At 59.0% G+C, this 25596-nt stretch overlaps 1 protein-coding gene across 1 annotated transcript; it reads left to right on the forward strand.

Moving 5' to 3' along the window:
- Positions 1 to 851: 851 nt before the first annotated feature.
- PPM1F (protein phosphatase, Mg2+/Mn2+ dependent 1F) lies at positions 852 to 24493 on the forward strand. The gene is made up of 8 exons (XM_068562712.1): positions 852 to 931; positions 5746 to 5988; positions 11002 to 11123; positions 14708 to 14910; positions 15435 to 15623; positions 17657 to 17800; positions 19753 to 19846; positions 21008 to 24493. Exons 2-8 carry the CDS (start codon positions 5747 to 5749, stop codon positions 21313 to 21315), a joined length of 1302 nt encoding a protein of 433 aa, XP_068418813.1. The 5' UTR covers positions 852 to 931; position 5746; the 3' UTR covers positions 21316 to 24493.
- Positions 24494 to 25596: the final 1103 nt, after the last annotated feature.

Genomic DNA, 25596 nt, shown 5'->3' on the forward strand with positions numbered 1-25596 from the left:
ATATATACTAAGACATTTTCTTTGACCTAAAAGTTCATTTATCTTTTCTGGCGTTAAGACATTTTCTGGGAATTCCCTAGCGGTCCAGTGGTTAGGACTCTGTGCCTCCAATGCAGGGGCCATGGGTTTGATCCCTGATTGGGGAACTAAGATACCACAAGCCACGTGGTGCAGCCAAAAAATACATATTTTTTTCCTGGGCTTCTAAGGTGGCAGAAAAATGACCCCCAAAGATGTCCAGGTCCTTGTCCCTGGAACTGTGCTGTTAGGTGACGTGGTGGAGGGGAATCAGGGCTGCAGGTGGGATTAAGGTTGCTCATCTGACTTTCAAACATTATCCTGGGTCATCTGGGTGGCCCAAGGTCATCACAAGGGTCTTTTCAGTCCTGGCTTTGAAGGTGGGAGGGGCCATGAGCCAAGGGACGGGGCAGTTAGAAGCTGAAAAAGGAGGGAGAACGTTCTCCCCTAGAGCCCCCAGAAAGGAAGGCACCCTGATGACCCTTGAACTAGCCCATTGAGACCTTATGGGCTTCTGATCTCCAGACCTGTAGATGTTAAATGTGTGTGAGTTTGTGGCCATTGGAAGCTAACCGTTCCTAAAAGTGTCGTGGGCCCTGGGCAGTGTGGGCTCGCATCCCTGTTCTGCTGCTAACCGTCTGTTGACTGCGCAAGTTGCCTAATTTCTGGACACCGCCCCATCTACACAGCCACCACAGGTAGAGACCTGCCGCAATGGCCGGGATGCAGGCCGCAGGTGCACTCGCCCGGCGAGTGGGGCCGCCGGCGCGCGCAGCGGGCCGCCAGGGGGCAGCAGAAGCCGACCCCGCCAGCCTGGGCCCGACTGCGCCTGCGCGGCGCCCGCGGCGGCCGGACGGGAAGTGGGCGGGGCCGGCTAGGAGCTGCTAGAGGGCGCCGGGCGGCCGAGTGGCAGGTGAGGACCGTGGGGACCCGGGGTGCCGCGGGGCGCGGGTGGTGGGCTGACGGCGCCGGGGGAGGCTCCGACGGCGGCGCCAGGGGTGCAGGGGCGGGTTGGGGAGCTGGGGAGGCCGAGATGGGGAGCCGCGAGGGGCTGGGAGCCGAGTGGGGGCTGCAGAGCGGGGGCGGCAGCCGGGACCCGGGGAGCCCGGGGCGGGCCTGGGGGCTGCGTGCCCAGGGTGCAGCGGTGGGGTTTGGGCCCGCGGGGGTGTGGCCGAGCCGGGGGGCCGAGGGCCGTGAAGCAGGATGGGGTGCTGAGGGTTGACGCGCCCCCATTGCTTGGAGTTCCTCCTTCCCTTCCGCCCCAACGGGAGCATCTGGTCGGGCCCCTGCCCAGACCCTTACCCCAGAAGTCCCCGCACCTTTGCCGGACTGCAGCTCTGCCCCAGTGCCGCCACCCCTGGCCTGCCCCCACCCGGCCCTCCCCTAAGCGTATTTAAGGTGTTTTAGTTAAAGCCAATGCTTGGGCTACAGCAGCTTTAGCGAGACGCGTATGAGATTGAACCTCCGGTAGGGAGGCCATGGCTCCAGCAGTGCAGCTGTGTGACTTCAGGCAAGGCCCTTAGCCTCTCTGTGCAACAGGGAGATATGGCAGCTGATTGTAGGGATTTTAGTGCAGGGCTTAACATAGTGGGGCCTAGTCAGTGGTGATGGACTCCTCCCCGCAGCCTTCCACTCAGCTGGACACATGTCTTGAGTGACACGTCCTGAGTGACACATCCTAATAACATTCCCTGGCGCGAGTTCTGTGGGTGAGTTGTGCTCCCACCATGGGAGATAGAACATGAAGCTCACTGCTGGCTTTTGTGCCATATCCGGCCTATTGTCACAGCTCACTCTTCCTCCTGCAACTGAGCTGGAAGTGACAAAGGCATGGGAAGACCCCACCTGATTCCGGCTTTGCCATTTCCTGCCTGTGTGGCCTCAGGTTGCTGACCTTCCCTGAGTCTGTTTCTTTATTGCAACCTGGCTGAGTCCAACAGCGTGTACTCAGCATAGTTGTGAGAGGTAAACAGGATGCAGACCACTCTGCAAACCTCCACACGTTCATTCCTAGAATTCCTTTGCGATATGGCCTGAAGCCAGCCCTGTCCTTAGGACCTGTTTGCTGCCCACCACCTTTAGCAGACTGTCTTAGCTTCCTCTTTCAAGGGGCCAGGCCTCAGGCTGCACCTCCCAGCCCACACCATCCACAGGGGGGTGTTGGGAGGAGGCCAACATCTTCCCTCTGCCCACACGTGCCAGCAGCTGTGCACAAAGGGGCCTTGCACGGAGGGCCGTGGTACAGCCGAGAGACCGGGTGTGGGAGTACAGCTTATAATATTGTGAGAAGTCAAGCCTGTAAAAAGTGGCATTTGCACGACAATGTGAACGTGCTTAATGCAGCAGAACTGTACACTTAAAAGGGTAGAATGATAAATTGTATGTTATGTATAGTTTACCATAAGTGTTTTAAAAAGAAAAAAAATACATATGTGGGAAAAGATCTGGAAAGGTTTCTGCCATACTCTTCCCAGTGTTTGTTTATGAATGAAGGAATAAGGCTCTCTACTTGCAGAAAAACGTTTAACTGTGAATAGATATTTTTGTAACAGTGATGCAGTTTCCCTTCCTAAAGATTGCTGTTTCTCTCTTCACTCCTGTTCTGAAATCAAACAGGACTTGACAAGTATCTTGTCCATACCGCCGAGAAAAACACAGTTGTACAAACACACATTGGTTGAGCTTCGAAGTCAAAACGGTTAAACTGGAGGATAATAAATATTTTAAATGGAAAAAAAAAATGGGCTTTTACAAGTCAGATGCGAGCAGAAGTACTATAGAGCCGTGAAGACGGCTGTGCCCCAGGTGTGGGGATTTCAGCAGAGGCAGGGCCGGAGCTCTCAGGGCTGCACCTGGGCGATGGGCACAGAAATGAAAGAGGGGCCTGGGAGCGGCCAGCCCCAGGGTCGGCGGCCCATGAAGGGTGGGCAGGGTTCCGTCCAGTTAGCAGCCGGGCTCCGCAGTCCCACCTTGGCCTGACTGGGACCCTGGCTGGGTAACTTGGCCCTTTCGCTGACGCCCTGCCTGAAAGGTGAGGGTAATAACACGGGGTATTGGGGGGGGGGTGTAAGAAGAGGTGGCAAGGGAAGTGCGCTCAGAGGGTGGCGGCCCTGCAGTCCCCTGGCGGGTATTAGCTGCAGCACCGTTATTCCTGCTGATGAGCAGTGCAGAGGGGCGTCGTTCCAGGAGCTGGAGGACCTGGCCTCGGGCCACATTTGGCCAGACCGGTGGAGCAGGTGGCAGTGGGGGCTGGCGGCCCAGTGTCCCTCCCACGGCCCCCCCCAAGGCCCTCATGCAGGAGTCTCCCCCGCATCCCTGCCGCAGCCTCTCACCAGCTCCCTGGTCAGGACCCCCACACCAGGCCCAGCTCCACCGCATCCCCCCATCCCACTGCCTGCCTGCTGGCCTCCCTCCTTCCTGACCAGCTCCTCAGTTGGTCCTGGGAGAGCTCAGGGCTATGGTCCTGCCCTTGCCCCTCCTAACCCTCCCAGGGCTGCCTCTGGGCCCCTTTGGGCAGAAATTTCTCCCTCCCGCCGTCATCTCGGGCCCCAGGCTCATATCAGCTGGGGTAGGCCACAGATCCAGGAGCTGGTTGAGAAGAAGATGGCAAGGAAGGAAGTTACTCTTGTCCCTTACCTCAGCTGGCCCCAGAGAAGGAAAGCCATGTCCCGGCTCATTTCCTGGCCCTTTGTTCTGCCAGGCTATGCGAAAACAAGCCTGGTAGGTCCTGGTGATGCCCACCTGTCCAGCAAAGGCGGGGCTGGGCCAGGCCATGAGAGTAGCAGCCCGCACCCCTCAGGTGCAGTCATGCCTGGGCATGGGGCAGTGGGCACAGGGGCACAGCGGAGACCAGGCCTTGATGCTGCAGAGGGGAGGGGTTCCCAACCCCCAGAGAAACAGACTCACAGGACTGGGGTCCAGGCCCAAGGAACAGCATCCCAAGGCTGGGAGGCAAGAAGGAGGCCCCTGCATCCCAAAAAAACCCCACCACCATCAGCGAGGTCGAAGGTGAAGGGCCTGAAGGGCCTGAATTCGGTGCTTTACTTTCGGCTGTGGGCCCTCCCGGCTGTGGGCCCTCCCGTGCGCCCTGGGAGGTCAGTGAGCACCATTTGACCCCAATCACGTATCTAATGAGCGTGCAGCGATATCAGGGCCTCGAGTATTTGTTTGGACTCAATTGCAGGGGAGCTGGGGCCAGTGTTGCCTGGGGCAGCTCTGCATCACTCACATTTCTCTCCTCTATGCAACAGGCCAGAGCATTTCACAGGCGGAAGAGGCAGCTTGGCCTCTTTCCCTGCCCAAGGGTGTCCGAGCTTCCTGGGAAGTTCACGCCACCTTCCTGTTGTTTATCGTTGGCTCAGGCCGGCCTGGCTGCCTCCTCCCCGCCCTTACCACCCCCACGGCGCCCGGCCCGGCCCCCCATCTCACAGTCTCAAACCCTCATGTTTATAACGCGGTGTCTGGCTTGCTCTCACGTGATTGTTCTTTATCTTATGTCCTTCATTTGTTTCCCTGTTTGTTTTTTGCGGCCTGGAGCTGTGTTGTGGCACTCACTTGTGAGCAGACAGGAGGGATGGCCATGAGTGGGAGCCTGTCCCCAGAACCTTCCATCACAAACGCCCCAGTTTCTGCGTTATTCATGTGTGTCTACTTCAAGAAATTAACTTCCAATTCTCCTCTCTGACAGATGAGAGAGGTTTTGTGTTTCTTTCTTTGGCCGTGCCACATGGCTTGTGGGATCTTAGTTCCCCAACCAGGGATCGAACCCAGGCCCCAGCAGTGAAAGCGCCGACTCCTAACCACTGGACCTCCAGGGAATTCCCTCTTTCTTAATTTACCTCCCTTTACGCTTCACTCTTTGCCCTCCAGACCCTCCACTGATGACACATCTTGCTTCCCCTTCCCCTTCGCCCCCGTGCCTGCTTGTCTGCTGTGTCCTGTCTCTGTTCTTCCAGGAGACTTGTGCTGAGTTAGGAGCTCTGATCCTTAGTGGGCAGTGAGCCCCCTGTATCCCCCATCCTCCAGCCCATTTGAAGCCCAGGATAGTCGGGGCGTTTGTGGACGTGGACAAACCTTTTAAGCCTCAGGAGGCCTGGGACTCCTCCTGAGAGGACTTATAAGGCTTGACCATGTCCCAAAGGCCCTGACTCTCCTGGGTTAACCCTCTGCTTCCCTCCTGCCCACACGCCCTCTGTACGATGACCCTGCCACCGTGCCGTCAGGTAGCCCTGCCCCCCTCTGGGCATGACTTCCAGGCTCCCAGGCCCAGTGGCATCACCTCCTCACCTCCCTGCTGCCCAGGTCCGGGGTCAGGTGGAACCCCTGCTCTGGCCGTATCCACCTGCCTCCATGGCCTGGCCCTGGGTCCCTCTCCTGCCTGCCTCTGGCCACACCGGCCGTCCTCTGACAGGAACATGCCTTCCTCCTCCTTCAGGACATCCCTCTGCCCCGGGCTCTGTCTCCTGAAGCCACTTCTCTGGGCTCCCTCGCACCCACCAGTCCCCTCTCAGGGTTGTCCCTCCCACGTGGGCCCCGGAACTGTGTGTGAGGCCCAGTGGCCCCGCTCTTCTGCCTGGAGCCCCGGGCTTGGTGCCGCCCCTGCCCCTCAATGCTTCAAGGGGAAGCAGAGAAAGTGAGGCACTCAGCGCTGTAGGGCGAGGGTGCGCTTACCCACAGCTCAGGGCGCCGATCGACTGTATTCTTGCCAACCCTCACGTCTCTCCCCAGAATGAAGACCAACGACCCGGCAGCATCCCCCCGGGATGCTCTGGGCATGGCCTCGGAAACCCCACAGCACAATAGCCAGAAGGCAGAGGAGAACCCCAGCTTCCTGGACGTGCTCCTCCGCGACTTCCCAGCCCCGCTGGGCCCGGAGAGCCCTTTGCCGTGGAAGGTCCCAGGGACGATGCTGAGCCAGGAGGAGGTGGAAGGCGAGCTGGCTGAGCTGGCCATGGGCTTCCTGAGCAGCAGGTGAGCGGTGTGGGTGCCGGGACAGGGGCCCAGGATGGAAGGGGGAGGGGAGCACAGGGCACGACCCTGACCCTGGCTGCCTTCACCCCCTGCCTTCCGCTCCTGCTGACTTTGGTCTGCGCAGAACTCCCCTGCCAGCCCCGTGGGTTTCCCAGGGCTGCCACCGCCAAGCGCCACAGACCAGGCAGCTTAGAGCAATAGAAGTGCCCTGTCTCATTGTCCTGGGGGCCGGAAGTCAGGGCCGCTCCAGGCCTTCCTCTTAGCTTCTGGTGTCGCCTGGTCCTGAGTGTGCCCTGGCCTGTAGACACATCACCCCAGACTGGCTGTTGTTGTCACCAGGCGTCCTCCTTGTCTGTCTGTGTTTCTCGTCTTCTTGTAAGGACACTAGTCCTTTTGGATTAGGGGCCCTGCTCCTGTGTGACCTCATCTTATACCTGCCAAGACCCTAATCCCAAACAAGGTCACGTCCTGAGCCACTGGGTTAGGACTTCAGCGGACCTTTCTGGGGGACACAGTTCAACCCCTGATGGGTGCTAGCGGTAGGTCCCATTTCTATCCTGTCTCGCAGTCAGGGAGGCAGAGGCTAAGAGACTGGCCTGAGGCCTGGCAGTCCCCTGGCCACCAAGACCTGAGAGGTGGTGGCACTGTCCCCGTTTCACAGGCCGTGAAGACAAGGTTCAGAGAGGGACACGACCAGCTTGGCAGGTGTCGGGGGAGCCGTGCGCCACCAGCAGCCACAAGGGAGGCTCGTGGGTGAGGGCTGGTGGGTCACTTGGCTCCTGTGAACCTCGTCCCTCCCCAGGGGCCGCACCCACCAGCCCTAGTCACTGGGTTACCCCTTGTGCTGGGACACGCCCCGGCCTCTGCGGTGGTGTTCCGTGTCCCCGAGTGCTCTTTCTTCGTGGCAGGTCAGCCCCACCCTCTCGCACCGCCGGGGCACCTGCTTGGTGGGACCCGAGGCCCCGTAACAGTCAGCAATGGGAACGTAAAGGCTGCGGGCCCACTCCAGGGCCGCATCCGTGGAGCTCGGGGGAAATGCCGGTGACCTGTCCCTCGGTGTGGTGTGTGCAGAGGGCGATGCGGGCTGCTTTGTTTTGCTTTGGGAAAATATTTCAGAGGCAGGTGGCATAAAGCAGATCAGTGGAGCCGAGCGGGCCTGGGGCCTGACGAGGCCACGTTGGCGGTCTGGGGCCTGGATATGGGAGAGACGAGGGGCTGGGAGCGCAGAGGAGGGAGGGCCTGGCGCCCACCAGGCACCACAGTGGCACTTGGGGGACAGAAGGAACATTGAGGGGCCCTGGATCCCCAGCAGCCACTGGGCAGGGCTGGTGCCCCTGCCAGGCATGAGGAGGGCGAGAGGACCTTCTTGCAGGCAGGGCCTTGGGGGGTGAGTTTAGTTATGGGGAAGGGCGAGTGCCTCAAGTTTCCCCCTCAAGTAGGGGGAAACTCTCAAGGTAGAGCAGGGCCCCTCAAGGCTGAGCAGCGGGCGAGGCTGGGGGGTGGGGAGAGCGCCAGGCCCTGAGCACAGGGGGTGACTGAGCTCCCGTTAATTAGCAGATAACATAGCAGGCCTGAGACCATCGGTGATCGGCAAGAGGCCAGGGTTCACAGCCCCAGAGCCTGAGGCTGACAGGGGTGGTGCAGGTGGGCTCCCATGGCCCCTGTAGGCCCCCCATGAATCCACCTTGAAGGATTTTTTTTTTTTCTTCTGGTTCCACCGCACGGCTTGCGGGATCTTAGTTCCCTGACCAGGAATCGAACCTGGGCCCTCGACAGTGCAAGCACAGTCTTAACCAGCCAGGGAATTCCCAACCTTGAAGGATGTTAAAACGTGGTATTTTAAAGTCTCATATTTTCCAGCCATTTTAATGGATTTATTTTTGTCACAGTATTTCTTTACTGTGTAGACACATGTCACACGTGTCACACGTCTACACACGTCTGGCGGTCAGGGCCCCTACCCGCATGTCCCAGCAGCTCGTGTGCAGGCTCTTGGCTATCCAGGCCTGAATGTGTTGGTCCGCAGGGTTTTTCGGGTTGTAACTGGAATCCTGCGTGAGACTGTTCAGAAGTCAGATCACGAGGTTGGGGCTGCGGTGATTTACCTCCAATCCTCCCCTTGTGGTCAGCGGTCACCTCTCAGGTCCCTAAGTGGTGCGTCCCTGACACTGTAGCCACTGATGTGCGTTTTCATTTCTGCTTCTAGACTGGAGGCTCCTTGGAAACCCCAAAGTGGCCAGATAAGAGCGGTTCTTATTTCTTGGGTACCTAGTCCTGGTCTCCGAGGCATCGCTGGCATCTTTAGGGGCCTCGGGTCGCCGGGCGTCACCCCTGGATGAGACGGGAGGGCGGCCAGGAAGCCAGGCTGGGGCCCACATCCAGGCATTGTCCGCTCCCCATGGCCGGAAGCCACCTCCCTGCCCCCAGCGCCGGGAGCAGAGGTGCACTTCTCCCCGCCCTGAAAAAGGAAATCCCAGAGGCTGGCAGGAAATCCCCACACGGCAGAGGAACGCACTTCTCATGACTTGGCTGGTTGTTTTTCTTTTTTTTTTTAATTAATTAATTAATTTTTATTTTTGGCTGTTTTGGGTCTTTGTTGCTGCGCGCGGGCTTTCTCTAGTTCCGGCAAGCAGGGGCTACTCTTCATTGCGGTGCTGGGGCTTCTCATTGTGGTTGCTTCTCTTGTTGCGGAGCATGGGCTCTAGGTGCGCGGGCTTCAGTAGTTGTGGCACGTGGGCTCAGTAGTTGTGGCTCGCAGGCTCTAGAGCACAGGCTCAGTAGTTGTGTCGCATGGGCTTAGTTGCTCTGTGGCATGTGGGATCTTCCCGAACCAGGGCTCGAACCCGTGTCCCCTGCATTGGCAGGTGGATTCTTAACCACTGCACCACCAGGGAAGTCCATGGCTGGTTGTTTTTTAAAGGCAGGTCCAGAGGCTGCTCCCCTGAGTCACTATCTCATTTTAAAAAATGACAGATTCATCCCAGTAGATCCCTAAGGCCATCTGTAGACACACACCAGGGACACCCAGAGGGATGTGCCCACCCACCCGGCCCAGCCTTCAGGGACAGGCCAGGATGCAGGATGAGTCCTAGAGACTGCAGGGACAGCTGGGGGATGGAGCCACCCCTTATACTCGGGGAGCCAGGGGCCTTCGTGGCTGGAGCGGGCCCCCGAGGCTGGGGGCTAGGCGGGCAGGCCCTGGAGCCTGTGGAAAGAATTTCCTATAATGTTTCCCACTGGCCTCGGTGTCTCCACCCCCCGACCTCCCGGAGCTGCCTAGTGTCCCTCTTGTCCCGTACTGGAGGCTTCCCATCCCCCTTGTTTGCTTTCCCACTCCTGCCTGCGCTGACCCTCAGCTCTGCTCTGCACAGCCTGTCTGACCTTGGAAGCAGCCATCGAGGTCTTGCTTCCCAGACTCGGCCCCAGGTGGCACCCCTGGGGTCACCCCACTTCTCCAGCTGTTCCGGCCGCTCTCTGCCCCACCCCTTTCATCCACCCAGACCACATGCCCACTGGCCACAGGCCTCTTGACCTCAGTGGAACCTGAGACTCACTGCGGACCCGCCCGGTCCCCTGCCCAATGCCTGCTCTGTCCCCTCCCATCCACTGCCAGGCCCACCCTCCAAGATGAGGCCAGGAGGTCTAAAAAAGCCCAATTGCAAGACGGGAATAAAGATGCAGACTTACTAGCGAATGGAGTTGAGGACACAGGGAGGGAGAAAGGTAAGCTGGGACAAAGTGAGAGAGTGGCATGGACATATATACACTACCAAATGTAAAATAGATAGCCAGTGAGAAGCAGCCACATAGCACAGGGAGATCAGCTTGGTGCTTTGTGACCACCTAGAGGGGTGGGATTGGGAGGGTGGGAGGGAGGGAGACGCAAGAGGGAAGAGATATGGGGATATATGTATGTGTATAGCTGATTCGCTTTGTTATAAAGCAGAAGCTGACACACCATTGTAAAGCAATTATACTCCAATAAAGATGTTAAAAAAAATGCAGTGTATGCAAAGTGCAGTAAAGCAAAGCACAATAATCAAAGTGCAAAAAAAATAAAATAAAATAAAAAAATAAAATAAAAATTAAAAAGCCCAATTGGATCGTATCATGTCTCTCTTCAAGCCACACCAAGGTCATGCTGCCTCCCCAGGTTCCCCTTCACCAGCTGTCCCAACAGCCTGCCTTGCCCAGGGACCCCCTGGGCTGCACACAGCCTGATCTTCCAGACACTGCCCATGGGTCCCACGCTCCCTGGATTCCTTTCCTGGGGCGTACGTGACAAAGCACCACTGGGCTGGGCAGCTTAAACAACAGAACCGTATTGTCTTAGGATTCTGCAGGCTGGAGGTCCCAGAGCAGGATGTCGGCTGGGCTGGTCCCTCTGGCGGTTGCTGGAGGTCCTCGGCTATAGGCTCAGTCTTCACCTTCACAGGGCATCTCCCTGTGGGTCTCTGTCTGAATTTCCCCTTTCGATAAGGACACCAGCATTACTGCATTAGGGGCCCAGCCTACTCCAGTGGGACCTCATTTTAACTCATTGTATCTGCAGCGACCCCGTTTCCAAGTAAGGTCACATTCTGAAGCACTGGGGGTTAGAACTGTAACATACACATTTTGGGAGACACAGTTCAGCTTATAGGACTCCCCAACCCCCAAGGGTCCCCAGCTGGTATTGGGGACCAGGAGCTGGTATAAGGCTGGACGTCGGGCAGTTTGGCCTGGCCACTGAGGCCAACAGAGGCAGCTCGCACGTCTGTGACTCCCCCTCCCCACCAGCCCCAGTGAGGGCCCCATAAATGGTACTGCGTGGATGGCCGTCCAGCTGCACGAGGACCAGAGGCCGAGCTGCCTGTCGTGGGTGCACGTGGAGTGTGAGCGGTCACCCCTACCTCTGGAAGGGCCTCCGGGAGCAGAAAGGGGCTGGGGGTCTCTGCCTGGAGTGTGGGGCAGGCTCTGGGGTGCTGGATCCTGCTGAGGAGCCAGCCCCTCACTCCGGGTTCGTGCCCCCAGGAGCGCTCCGCCGCCACTTGCTGCCTGCCTGGCCCACGAGGCAGTTTCCCAGCTGCTGCAGACGGACCTTTCTGAGTTCAGGAAGTTGCTGGAGCAGGAGGAGGAGGAGGCCCCTGTGACCCGTGAGTTCTCCCTCTTGGGGCCCTGGGCTTATTGGGCAACACTCTCCAGCCAGATGGGGGCCAGGCTGCAGGGGAGCGTCAGGGCTCACCTGGCCCCCCTTTCCTTTCCCGTTTTGCTGGCAGACAGGGAGGTTGTGGGCAGCGCCGGGCTCATGTGCTCACGACAGGGTGGCAGAGCCCAGATGCGGGGAGAGACCTCCCCAGCGTGGAGCCAGCGGCGTGAGCGCCGCAGCCCGGGAGACAAACAGCCCTGTCCCGGGTCACACAGGAGGAGCCCGAGGTGCCAACGGGCCTCACCCACACGCTCTTCCACTTCAGCGGGTGACAAGTGGGTGGTGATGCGGGAACCGGCCCTGGGGTCCAGTGGTAGAAAACCCAGAGCTCGGGCCGTGTCTCAGCTGATCCAGGTTGGGACCCTTGTCAGGTGGAGACTCCAGGGTCCCTGAGAGCCTGGGGAGGCGCCACAGAGACCTGTGTCCTGCTCCTGGAACAGCGGTCAGCGGCCAGAGGAGCCCAGGATGGGAATGAGCCTCGGATCAGGCAGGGCCCTTGTTTTGCAGGCCTTTCTGTCCCTTTCCTAGTAGTTCCTTCCAACTGTATTCCATCCAAAAGTCGGTTCACGTTGGACCAGAACTGCAGAGAGTGAGGGCCTGTGGGCCAGGCCCTGGCAGAGTGTTGGGTGAGCCCCGCCTGAGCAGGGTCTCAGTTCCTCCACACTGCTGGAGAAGGTGCGGGGCTGTGGGCCTGTCGGGATGCAGAGAAGCAGGGTGGGTCCTGGGGTCCAGCCCTGGGTGGGGGGTGGCGGGGGCAGCCGGAGCCTCAGCAGATTTCCCCTCCTTTGCCATTTCCTATTGGACTGTGTTGCTTTATTATTGTTTGTTTTTTAATTGAGACATAACTGACTTGTAACTGTGTAATTTAAGTGCACAATGTGTCCAGTCAGTCCATGTATGCATTGCAGATGGTTACCTGACACCTCCACCACTCACGTAATTACTATCCAGTTATGTCCCTTTAAACTCAGCATTAATGCCACATGGAGGGCAGAGCCAGGAGGGGGGACACACGTGGCCTCGCCCCCCACCCTGTTCTTTGGCTCCCCGCCCGGCTGCATTCCAGCCCAGCCCAGCCCAGCTCCGAATTCCTGCCCTGAGGCTGTGCGGGTGACAGACCGCCTTTGTCCTCTGCAGAGCCTGCTGCCCGCGGCCCACAAAGGGGCGCCCCGCCAGCCCCGCCCACGTCCAGCGGGAAGTCAGCGCCACCTGCTGGCGGGAAGGAACTGCGCGGCTGACACCCTAGAGCCAGGCCTGGGGGCTCTGCGGGCTGGGGAAGGGGAAGGACATCTCGGCCGGCCCTGCCCTCCAAGCAGGCCTGGGCCCGCCGCCCTCAACGGTTCACCCCTGTCATGGGAGTAAAACACAGTCAAATCAGTCTCTCGAAGCCATTCTTGCAAAACTGGCATCACTCGGGTGTTATAATAATCACTGCCCTGGGACTTCCCTGGTGGTCCAGTGGTAAAGAATCTGCCTTCCAATGTAGGGGACACAGGTTCGATCCCTGGTCGGGGAACTAAGATCCCACATGCCGCGGGGCAACTAAGCCCGAGCGCCACAACTACTGAGCTCATGCGCCTCAGTGAGAGAACCCACACACCCTGGAGCCCACGCACCACAACTGGAGAGAAAACCTACACGCCACAACTAGAGAGAAGCCTGCGCACCGCAACAAAAGATCCCGCATGCTGCAACTAAGACCCAACACAGATAAAAATTAATTTTTTAAAAAAAAGAATCAACTCCTGAGGGCGGAGGTGTGACTGAGACCTCTGTGTGGCCGGGCAGGTGGAGCCTCCAACAACCCCGCCCTGCCCCAGCGAGCAGTTCCCTTGAGCGGCCTGGGGAGTCTGTGGGCCGAGGTCCTCCTTCCTGCCCTCAAGGGGAGGGGATTAGGCCCCATTCTCGAAGGGAGAAGTAGCAAAGCATTTATGGACAAATTTTAAAACCAGCTCCTGGTTGTAGTGGAATATGGGAAAAGCACAAAAAAGTGTCCTTAAGGAAAAGCCTCAGCCACAGACCCAGCCCTGCGGATGCCCACTGCTGACCTTATGGGGTTTATGCCTTTCCCGCCTCTTCTGGGCCCAAGCGGGTCGAAGGCTTTTCACGTTCTCATGATCAAACCATATGTGTAATTTCCTCTCTTTCTTTTTTTTTTCACATTTTTTCTTTAAACTTTTTTTTTTTAAATAAATTTATTTATTTATTTATTTATTTATTTATTTATTTTTGGCTGTGTTGGGTCTTCATTTCTGTGCAAGGGCTTTCTCCAGTTGCAGCAAGCGGGGGCCACTCTTCATTGTGGTGCGCGGGCCTCTCACTGTCGCGGCCTCTCCCGTTGCGGAGCACAGGCTCCAGACGCGCAGGCTCAGTAGTTGTGGCTCACGGGCCTAGCCGCTCTGCGGCATGTGGGATCTTCCCGGACCGGGGCACAAACCCGTGTCCCCTGCATTGGCAGGCGGATTCCTAACCACTGCGCCACCAGGGAAGCCCCACATTTTTTCTTAATATCAATTTTTTTTAATGTCGTGACATGAGCATCTCATATGCTTGCAAAGTCTATTTCTGTTTCACCCTTTAACTTTTTAAAATTAAACTCAGGTAACCATAGCCTCGCGTGCGGTTGTGAGAAATAACAGTGAGGGACCCCCTGCATCTTTATCCTGTTTCCCCCAATGGTAACATCTCGAAAACTAGTGAAATATCACGACTAGGATCATGACGTAATCTCATCCCACAAGGATGTCATGTTACCTTTATGGCTACCCTAATACCCCCTCCCCACCCTAACCCCTGACAGCCACCCATCTCTGTAATCTTGTCGTTTCAAGGATGCGTATACATGGAATCACACGGGATTGGCTTTTTTCACTGAGCATGGTTCCCTGAGATTCGCCCAGGTCTCTGTGTGTCAGTAGCTCTTTCCTTCCTTCCTGTGAACACTGTTCGGGGTGCGATGTTTGGGAGTTTATCGTTCATCTGTTAAAGGATGTCTGGGCTGATTCCATCTTTTGGCTGTTGCAGATAACACTTCTGGGACCACCGGGCGCATGTCTCACATGAACTAGTCTCCATTTCTCTGGGATTCGAGCCCCAGGGTGCAATTGCTGGGCCGAATGGCAGTTACGTGTTTAGTTGTGAAAAATAGCAGCTTAATTCATTGCCGGGAGAACAAACCATAATTTACTCTGTTGTTAGACGTATATTATTTCTAATTAATACACAATTATAAATGATTCTGTACTTGTTTTTAAATTATCTTTGCATATCCGGCTCTTTCCTTGGGGTGGGCTCCCGTGAGGGGCGTGGCCTTGCCATGTTGTGGGGGGGAGGTGTTCCTTGTGTGTGTTGCCAAACCAGACACTTCTCATGCTGATGACACAGGCTGTCCGCGCGGTTTCTTAGGCTGCTGTGCTCAGGAGGCCCTGGGCGGCGACGGGCTACAGGGGCCATGGGAAAGGCGTGGAGAGTGGGGAGCCCCCAAGGGCCTGCGGTGGCGCTTCCCTAACAGCCCCCTGTCCTGCCCCTCAGTGCTGGACGCTGTGGGCCTGGCGCGGAGCCTCTTTGACCGGCTCTGGGAAGTGTGCAGCCAGTGGCAGAAGCAGGTGCCCGTGGCTGCCCGGGTCCCACAGCGGCAGTGGCTGGTCTCCGTGCACGCCATCCGCAACGCCCGCCGCAGGATGGAGGACCGGCACGTGTGCCTCCCTGCCTTCAACCTGCTCTTTGGCCTATCGGTGAGTGCTCTGCCTGGGCAGGGAGGGCCGGGCGGGAAGGGGGAGGTTGCAAGGTCGGGCGAGGACCCTGGGTGCCGAGCGGGGCTGGCTGCTGGAGCCGAGACAGGAGGGATGACCACGGCTGCCGTCAGGGGGCCAGGTCCCAGCGCTCCTGGGCCTGGGCAGCCCCCAGCCCCTGGCTTTCCCGGCTGAGGGGCTAAGGAACGGGAGGCCCCAGCACCACATGCACCTGGACCCCTGCTTGCTGAGCCTGCTCTCCCCACCCACTGGGAGCCACCTGGCACCTCTCCCCTCATCCCATGCTCCCCCCAGCTGGGCCCAGAGCATAAGTTGAGGCTCCCGAGGGTCATCCTCTCCCAGACCCCCCGACGTAGCCTGTCCAGTGGTGGAAACCGTGCTGTCCTGCCACACCCTGTCCCAGAAGTGCCCATCTCCACCCCCAGACCAGAGTCTCTGGCTAGGTTGCGGCCTCAGTCAGGCCCAGGGCCGGCAGGACTGTGACCCCCACCACGCTCCCCCCCCAGGACTCTGTGGACCGTGCCTACTTTGCCGTGTTCGATGGGCACGGAGGGGTGGATGCCGCGAGGTACGCATCTGTGCACGTGCACGCTGTCGCTGCCCACCGACCGGAGCTGCCCACTGACCCCACGGGGGCCCTGCGAGCAGCCTTCCGCTGCACCGATGAGATGTTCCTTTGGAAAGCCAGGCGAGAGGTGAGAACCGCAGTGGGGCCAGAGGGGCCAGGCCTCGCAGAGGGAAGGAAGCCGAAGTGGCTGGTGCTGGCAGAAGGCCCTCGCTCAGCCCTGCTGGCAGTCGTGTCCTTTCACTCGTGCCTGGAAGGGGGCTTGAATAGAAGCAGTGTGAGGCTGCCCCCGCTCCAGCAGAGGGTGTGAGGGCCTTACGGGGAAGGGCAGCTTGTCTTAAAATGCACCCAGGATTTCCTCCTAATCAGGTACATTGGGATGACAGATGCAGAGGCATCTGCCTTGTGGTTCCCAAGAGGAGACGCCACCCCACGCAGGGCCACACGGGGAGCACCAGGGTCAGCCAGGAGGCCGAGAGAGAGGAAAGCGTGACCCCAAGGCTTCAACGTGACTTCCGTAGGCAGGCACGTCACAAGCTGAGGACCAGATGGTTTGAATAAGCCTGACAGGCTCTGGGCTATGGGGTGGTCCCCAGCCATCCAGGCCAGGGAGATGTTGGCCTGGCAAGGGACCAAGGAGGTGGCTGAGGACATGGGCTCAGACCACCTGGCTTGTGCAGAAAAGGCACACTCCCTGGCGAGACATTTGCTCTCTTTAAGAATTAGCCCTGGGAGGAGTACTTTCTTCAGGATTCAGAAGGCCCTTGATTTGTCTAAACATCGTAAAGTACAGAAAACAAAACACAGCACCGATACAGGCAGACCTCTGAGATCTTGCGGGTTTGGTTCCAGACCACCTTTGTAACGTGCATATTGGGATAAAGCGAGTCACATGAATGTTTTGGTTTCCCAGTGCAGATAAAAGCTATGTTTACATTGTACCCTCATCTGTAAGCGTGCAGCAGAATTACATCTAAAACAACACACGTACTGTAAAAAACACCTTATTGCTAAAAAATGTTAGCCATCATCTGAGCCTTCGAGTCATGATCTTTTTGCAGTAGGAACATCAAAGATGACTGATCACAGATCACCATGAAAGAGAATAATAATAATGAAAAAGTTTGAAATATCGCAGGAGTTACCAAAATGTGGCACAGAGACAGGAAGTGAGCAAATGCTGTTGGAAAAATGGTGACGATAAACTTGCTCGAGGCAGGGTTGCCACAAACCTTCAATTTGTGAAAAATGCACCATCGTCGAAGGGCAATAATGGGAAGCAGCAACACGTGGTCCACCTGATGCTCCCCACCCCCCAAACACCACCCCCCGGGCAGGTCTCTCTAGGCTGCTGGTGTCGGCAGTTACCGCGATGAGGTGTTTGTTTCTGAAAGAAGAAAGGACGCATCCGGTCCCTCTGTGACCTTACTGCCCACTGAACCTCACCTCGGAACCTCGGGGGTGCTCCTAGCAGGGTGGATACTAAGATCGTGTCCCTTTCTGAGATGGAGAAACAGGCCCAGAGAGCTCAGGCCTGGCCCCATCGACAAGGCTCAGGAGGAGACGTAGTGGGGGCAGGAGGCACTGTCATCAGATGCTCTGAACACAGACCTCACCAGAATCAACAAGGCTGGATTTGAATCTAAACAGAAAACCTTCCAGGTCTAAGACTGAGGTGGGAGCCCAGCCACCCGGGAGCTCAGGGCCGCTGCTCATAGTCAAGAAAGGAGTCTCTGAAGCAGAGGTGTTTAGCTTAGGCTGTATTATTAAAAACACCTTTGCCGACACGTAATTAACATATAAGAGACTCCACTTGTCCAAAGAGTACCGTCTGGTAGGTTTTGGCATGTGTCTATGCCCGTGTGCCCCTCACCATGGTAACATGTATTTATCACCCCCAAAGTTTCTTCTGTCTTTGGTCATCCCCGCCCCCGCCCCACTGCTCCCCAGACACCCACCTGTCTGCTTTCTGACACCGTGAAACAGCAGAGCCTGCTCTGCTGACTTGATGTAAATGCCCCTTTCCTGCTGCGTGGTCCCTGCGTGCATCGGTCTGTTCCTGTTTCCCTCTGAGCGCTGTTCCGGGGTCGGTGTCTGGCCAGCGTGGGGCGTGTGCCTGTGGCGGCCTCGCCATCCTCACCCATGTGCGCCCTCTCCCTGCAGCGGCTGCAGAGCGGCACTACAGGGGTGTGCGCGCTCATCGCCGGGAACACCCTGCACGTGGCCTGGCTCGGGGACTCCCAGGTGGTCCTGGTGCAGCAGGGGCAGGTGGTGAAGCTGATGGAGCCACACAGACCTGAGCGGCAGGTAAGGGGCCCCCGGGCAGGCAGACGGTCAGGGGGACTAGGACGTAAAGGAGCCCTGGACCATCTTCCCAGGAAACTCCTGGTGCTCCTCCAGGGGAGGGCTCCCCGCCTGACTCGAGTGGCTGGGGGTCCCATAACGCTTGGGGCTTTAGCTGGCAGGAATCCCGCGTGAGCCCTTCCTGTCACAGCAACATGGAGCCCAGAGCTGCGGGGGAGAGCTGGGCCCTCTGCCCAGCAGGCGGCGCAGTAAGTGGAGTTAACGGGCAGGGTCCTCTCCTGCACACAGGTGGGGAGTGGTCAGCCACCTGGGCTGTGGGGGAGGAGGTGACGCTGAGTCGGAGCTGGAAGGGACCAGACTTGGGGCTGAGAGCTGCAGGGCATGGACAAGCTGCTGGGAGATGCGGAAATGAGAGGGAAGGAGGCAGAGCTGGATCCCAAGGCAGGTGTGGGCCCGGCAGGCCAGGCCTGGAGTCCAGGAGAGAGCAGGTTAAGCCAGGGCCGGCCACTGAGGCACTCACGGCCGCTGCTCCTGGGGCAGGAGGCACTTTGTAAGGAATCTGATGGCTTCTGGAATGATCGGACCAGCGGAGGGCAAGCTGAGGCCTGGGTCACAAAGACGCCACTGTAGTCGCTGGCCAGCTGTGGGGAGGACCTGCCTGTCAAGTCAGGAGGGACAGAGAAGAGGGAGGCCAGGCTTTGGGATGGGGAGCCAGAGAGGCCTTGGGCCTCTAAGAGGGTGGTGATGCCTTTGGTCTGAGGGCCGGGGAGCTCGGGGAGCTTTGGGTCTGAGGGCTGGGATGTTCCCTGGGAGTGCGGGGGCTGGCGGGACACCCCGTGAAGACTGGAGGGGCTGGGGATATGGGCCCGGGGGCCACGCGTGGAGCTGCAGGGTCTGCAGTGGGGAGGGTGTGGCAGGAGACTGGGCGAGTCCCATCAGAGGTAGGGGGGAAGCAGGAGAGCGCAGCCCTGTGGCAGGGAGCATAGGAGGAACGGCCACCTGCCTGGGCAGCGCACAGGTGAGCCACTCAGCCCCTCAGCCCTGGGCGAGTGGGCAGGAGGTGGGGCTGGTGAGAGGAAGCATTGGGCAGGGAGCCTTGCTGAGCCAAGCCACTGGGAACCCACCCACCGGCCACCAGCTCTGGGCTTGCCCTTGGGGAAGCTGTTTCGGGCAGGTGGGAAGGATGAGGTGAGAGGGCAGCCGAGGCGGTAGGTGTCCCGGGAGACAGGAGGTGAAGATAGGGGTGCCCCGAGCCCCAGGATGCCCCAGCCTTGTACAGGTGAGGTAACAGAGGTGGGAGCCACAGGGGAGGGCACGGGGCAATGGGGTTTTGCTCCAGCACAGACGCTGTGTTACCGCCCTTCAGGCAGCAGGCTCACGTCTGGGAAACCTCTCCTTCGGGGGAGTTTATAGGACCGAACGGTTTTTAGGACTCATGGCTAGACCAGGCCTCTGTGCTGTCCTCTAGGCCTGGAGCACCATCGTCCTTTGTGGAGCTGGACAGCGCCTGGATGGGGGTAGGGGTAGGGGTGGGGTGAGAAGGACAGGAACGCAGGGGCACAGGGCTCGTCCAGGGCCTGGTTCAGGTTTCATCTAGCCCTGCAGAGTGGCTGCAGGTACACACGCTTGGTCCATTGAGGGAGGCACAGCATCCCCACCTGGACCCCAGGGCTCTGGCTCTTTCTGCTGCCGTGAGCATTTCCTGGACCCCGAAAGGCTGCTCGGGGACTGGCCGTCCGTCTTCGTTGGCACCATCACCTGCTTAGCCATTCCTGCATCTTTGGGATGATTTAGGTTGTTCATCATTTCTCACTGCCTCACTAAGGCTTCCCTTGGGCGTTGATCAAAGCCGCGGCTCCCAGTGCTGCCGTGGAACCAGCTGGTCTCCCCTTGGGCAGCGCGGGCACCCCATCGGCACACGCGGCCTACCCGGCCCACCCTGGCTGTCTCCGCAGGACGAGAAGGACCGCATCGAGGCACTGGGTGGCTTCGTGTCCCACATGGACTGCTGGAGGGTCAACGGGACCCTGGCCGTCTCCAGAGCCATCGGTAAGGAGGTGAGGGGGGTGGGAGGGGGCCCCAGGGCCCGGGACTGTGCTCACCGGGCGGTCTGGGAATGCAGCCTCACCTGCTCATCAGTCAGATTGCAAAAGGGCTCTGGTGAATCCAGAGCACGGGTGTAGCCACCTTGGAAGATTGCATCCTGCACAGATAATTGCAGCTTAAGTTATATTCATTAAAACAGTTTCTGAGAAAGATCTAAGAGGAAACCCTTGGCAGTTACTGTATGTGCTAAAGGTAATTTTTAATAGACAGTCTATAAATGAGGCTCACCCTCCCCTACCCACCTTTCACGCTGATGATTCATTCTTTTTTCTATCTTAAAAAAAAAGTGAGAAAAACGGCACCCCCTCCCCCACCCTGTCTTCTCCTGTGGCTGCCGGGCCTTGGTCTGGGGCTCAGACCTCCCTCCAGGGCTGAGAAATCGCTCCCTTCCTGCTCCCCCACCACACGCTGAGATGTGGCCCCGGCCCCTCCAAGCCTCCTGAAATGTTCTGTGCTTCTTGACACACATGGTGCCTTCCTTACAGCTGGACCCCGGGAGGTGGCCCACGTGGAGGCCAGGAAGGGTCAGGCTCCTTCCAAGGGGACCAGGACTGGAGAGGGGACCACTGGGCAGCTCCGTGTCAGGGAGCAACATGTCTGGCTCGTGCCCTGGGGAGAAGTGGGCCACAGTGGGCGAGGAGGACCAGCGGGAAGCCCTCAGGGGAGGCCTGAGCAGGAGAGAAGCCCAGGGCAGGATCGGGCGAGGCTGTGCCCTGTTCTCTCCTGCGATAGGGGGTTGGGAGAGGGTGCATGGGAGGCAGAGCCAGCATCCCGACTCGGCTGAGGCGCCCGTTGGGTGCGCAGGGAGCGCAGGGACTGGGGAGGGCCAGGGCCACACCCGGACAGCATCCTCAGCCTGTGTCCCCTCTGAAGTGAGACAGCTCTTGTAGGGGGCTGCCCTTGGCCCTGCTGGGTTCTGACTCTGCCCGTGGGGACACAGGGCAAGTCTGTCGCATCGCCCTGCTCTGTTCCTTTGGAGCACTTGGCACCCTGCGAAGCTACCTTTTCACCCTGTGTTGTAGGCAGGGTGGCCACAGGCAGGCCAGGGCCTGGGGAGGGGACAGCAGCAGGGGCGTGGCCCTCACGATTCTCTCCCGCGCCCAGGGGACGTCTTCCAGAAGCCCTACGTGTCTGGGGAGGCGGACACGGCCTCACGGGAGCTGACGGGCTCCGAGGACTACCTGCTGCTGGCCTGCGATGGCTTCTTCGACGTGGTCCCCCACCAGGAGGTGGCCGGCCTCGTGCGGAGCCACCTGGTCGGGCAGCAGGGCAGCGGGCTGCGCGTGGCTAAGGAGCTGGTGGCTGCCGCCCGGGAGCGGGGCTCCCACGACAACATCACAGTCATGGTGGTCTTCCTCCGGGACCCCCGAGACCTGCTGGAGCCAGAGACTGACGCTGTGCCGAGAAGCTAGGAGGTCCGGGCCCCCCCACCCCCATGATCCTCCCCCGCGGATGCCTTAGGACACGGCAGGAGGTGGGCAGGCGACACCACCCACGGCCTCTGGCCCTGCTTGCGTCACCCCATCCTGGTGGCTGCCAGGGGCATCGCCTGCTCACAGCAGATGGGGTGACAGTGGGATGGCGGGATGTCCAAAGGAAGCCCAAGAAGGAGACCTCACGGAGGAGAAGGGGCCCAGGAAGTGGACAGGCTCTGGGCCCCATCGGGCAGGGGTGGGACCAGAGGCTACAGGCAGCGGCCACAGCCAAACCAAAGACACTGGGCATGCTCGCAGGGTAGCAGGACTCTGTGTGTGGGACCTTTGGGCAGAACCAGGAGCCGCAGACATTTTCCAGTGCCCTGGGTGTCCAGCAAAGTTCTCCCATCCGCTCCTCACTGCCCGTTACTGGGAGGGCTTGTATGGACTGATGTTCCTGGCTGGTCTTGGTGCCCAGCAGGTCCTGGCCAAGCCAAGTGGCTTCCCAAGTGGGGAGGGTGGCCTCATGGGGAAGGGGGCCGGCGCCAGGGGTCTGATCTGCGGTGCCCACCAGTGACCTCCCTGGTTCCCGCTCACCCCTCGTGCACCAGGGAGGGAACGCTCAGACAAAGACACGTGTGTCTTGTTTGTGGTTTTTTTTTTCCGGGGAAAAGTCTAATTCAGAAGCAGTATTTCAGGTTTTGTCCTTGTTCTGTCAGTGCCAATAGGACCCGTTGTGTCATATAACTTAAGCAGAGCTCAGCACTTATTTTATTCCTTAGAAAACTTAAGAATTGCTTTTTTTTTTTTTTTTTTGAGAAACTTCTTTTGCAGTATTACTGGATTTTTTCCCCTAAATCAGGATTGAAACACACACTTTTCCAGGTGGTATAAATAAGCCATTCAAGTGCCTTAAACAGCTAGCTTTAGGCAAGGCTGGAACTGCCGGGCCTGTGACTGGTTCCGATAGCACGTTTCAGTTTTTTCAAAAGCAGGATTTGTTTTGTCAGAATGGTATAATTTTGGCCAGAATTCTTCCCGGAAGAGTTTTCTGCCTTTGTGACGCGCCGATGAGAACGTGGGCTGGGCCTCGGGGCTCCAGAGTCGGGGTGACTGTGGCCCTGCCTCTCACGTCTCTGACTGGACCCCAGGCTGAGGGACTGAGCTCTGCCAGTGGGCGGGTCCTTGCTGCTGTTTGGAATGTTCCAGAAGGTCATGTGTGTTGGTAGTTGAACTGGTTTCAACAGGAAACACACCTAAAGGGCTCTGCAAGGCCGAGGCAGCCTGAGGGTCTCCGGCTGTGTTTGGAGGCAGGGGGGATGCCACTGGGAGTCTGTCCTTCTCTGCCTGTGGGTGGTGGCCCCTGCTGCCTTGCTTTGCCTGCAGCCCACCTGCCTGCTGGCTCCCATTGAGTGGGTATAGGGTTGGAAGCGCAGGGCCGGGCAAGGGCTCCAGGCAGAGGTCAAGGCCCAGGGAGAGGGGTACCTGGTGGGAGGACCTGGGCTTCCTGTGGTGGGCAGGCTGCCACAGGCAGAGGCCGGCAGGTCTGGGAAGGTCAGTGGGTGGCTTAGCTGAGGCTTTAGAGGATGTCACTGAGGGGGCGTGGCGCCGGGTCCCTGAGGCTGCAGGGTCCTATGGAGGCGGTCAGAGTCCACCTGCAGTAGCAGGGCCCAGGACAGGCTGTGCAGGGCGCGCCCTGATCCCGGCTGCACTGAGGGAGTCTCTGCCCCCGTCACCCAGGGAAGGGAGGGTGGTGAGAGCCCCTCCTAAGGCCAGTCCCCAGGAAGCAGGGGGATGCCACCTGCAGGCTCAGCGTTTCCCCCCCACCCCGTCCCAGCAGGGATGAAGCGGCTGAGACCACGTGCTCAGGGGCTCCTGGTAGAAAGCATCTTTAGCATGGTCACAATTCAGAGAGCAGCTTTGGTGGCCCAGTGACCAGGTGTTGCTCTGGCTAACCTGAATGCCCCGCCTTCTGGGAGCCAGAGGCCCCCTCGTCGGCCCCTCCCAGGACAGGGATCAGCCAGCCCTCAGGTTGGGGTGGGGGCCTGAGGGAGCCCTGCCTCGTGCACCGCCTGGGCACAGAGCCATCCTCCCCTCTGGACTGGACACCTTCAGCCTCTGCGAGTCCTGGCCCACTTCCTCTTCGGGTCATAGTCCCAAGAGGGCCACTAGCCAGGGACACTGGTCTGGAAACCTTGGTCGCCTCCTCAAGCCCCAGCTTTGTCACTCGGTCATTATCTTTGTGCGTCCCTGGGCCTCAGTGTCCCCTCTGTACTGAGTCTGTTGCACTGAGTCTGTGCAGCCGCCACTGGAATTCCGGAGGTGCTGGGCAAACCGGGGCATCTTGGGGCGATGCTGCCAGGACTAAGGGCCCCTCCCCCCCCCCAGCAGGGAGGGGTGATTAAGTATTATTAGTATCTATTCTTAACAGTAAGTGGGCTGGGGAAGAATCAAGCTACTGATGCCAGCGCCTTCCTTATATGGAAAACAAAAGCCAGAGCTATTGAGCCCTGCTTTCACAGGTGGGGCTGCTCCCAGGCAGCAGGGGTGGGGGAGGCCCAGGAGAGGGGCCAGCGACAGTGCCGAAATCCCAGGGGGAAACGCGGCCTCCCTGACCCAGCCCATCCTCAGCATCCAGGACTAGGAACTGGTGTGTTTCAGGGGGAAGAGCGACGGGGGGCAGGCCTCACAGGAGAAGCACAGGCTGTCTGTCTGGGGTCCTGGGTCACCTAGCGACCCCTGTCCTCCTTGGGCCATCATGTGGCCCCCCCCCATTGCCCCTTCCCCTGCAGCTAGAGTTCCACCGTGGACTCAGGTGTCCTGGCCACGTCTGCAGTATTCAGAGGGTGGGGATACAGCTGCGCTGCTCCTGGGCCTGGCCCCGACCCGAGCCAAATGGAGACCAAGTGGGCCTTTGCAGAATGAGCTATTGGGTTTGATTCTGGCTGCAGCCCCAAGTGGGCAGCCCCGGAGGCCTGCGCTCTTCCCCGAGGCTCCACAGCTTTGCCAAATGCACCTGCGGCCTTGCAGGGTTTATCCGTGCACATCTTGGTGCGCTTCCTGGAAGTGGTGTTCTGTGCGAGGAGGTCTTGTTCCCAGACAGGGTGGCTGTTTCCCCATCCAAGGGACAAGTCCCACGGGCCTCTGTGCTCGCGTCAATAAACCATAAGCTCTGAACCCCACCCCCGAGTCCCGAGTCTTGCCTTCTTCTCTGGCCTCCTCGCTCCTGGTCCCTGGCGACCAGGGTGTGTTTGGAAGCTGTTGGGGGATCATCTACCAATCTTGCAAAGCGAGCAGATGATTCGGGAGAGCGCTGCCGGCCTGCAGCCCCTCTGGCCCACCAGCCAGCCTGGTTCCCGTCCCTGGGAGCCCGCCAGCACTAGCAGCAGGAAAGCTGTTCACTGCGAGCCTCTTCCAGGGGTGACAAGAGGGGGGTCAGGGGACTTCCCTGGTGGTCCAGTGGTTAAGAATCCGCCTTCCAACGCAGGGGACGTGGGTTCAATCCCTGGTTGGGAAAATAAGACCCCACATGCCGTGGGGCAACTAAGCCCACGCACTCTAGAGCCCGCGTACCACAACTAGAGAGAAGCCCGCGTGCTGCAACTAAGACCCGACGCAGCCAAAAATAAATACTTTTTTTAGAAACGTGGGGAGGGTCAGGCCCCTGGGGAGCCTGCAGGAGTCCTCAGTGGCCCAGGGACTCTGAGGATGGAGACCCTCCCCCATCACACTCAGACAGGAGGTCCCCTGTGCTCTGGCCGAGCTCAGATCTCAAGGGAACGTGGGAAACATCAAAAATGCCTGTACGCGGGGACTGCTGAGCCACGGCGCCGAAATGCTGCCTGAACTCCCCAAGATAGGGGCAGGAGGTGGTGCTGGTGCTTTCAGGGGTGTTGGGCCAGCCAGCCAGGACGGCTTTGACACTGCCACTTCCACCCCTGCCCCCGTGCTGAGCCTTTGTCCCCTGCTCCCTCGCCTGCGCCTGCGTGCCCCATCTCACGCCTACCGTGGGCCTTGCATGTTGCTCCCAAATCACCCCTGAGGGCTTTCAGTGCCCCTCTGGCTCCAGGTGGCTTGGGGCAGTGGTCTCCCACCCTCCGGCCACGCAGCAAGGGAGGCAACTTTATCTAGCTCCATCCTGCCACCACGGGAGGCTGGGGCTCCCAACCAGGCCCTGGGCTCCCCCAGCCCCACCTACTCACCCATCTGTCTCCCCCTGCCTTCCCCCCTCCACCTCCTCCAAAGCTCCCAGCAGAATCTGCCCGGCAGAACCTCATT

Source organism: Eschrichtius robustus, chromosome 14 (genome assembly GCF_028021215.1).
Source record: "Eschrichtius robustus isolate mEscRob2 chromosome 14, mEscRob2.pri, whole genome shotgun sequence".
NCBI lineage: Eukaryota > Metazoa > Chordata > Mammalia > Artiodactyla > Eschrichtiidae > Eschrichtius > Eschrichtius robustus.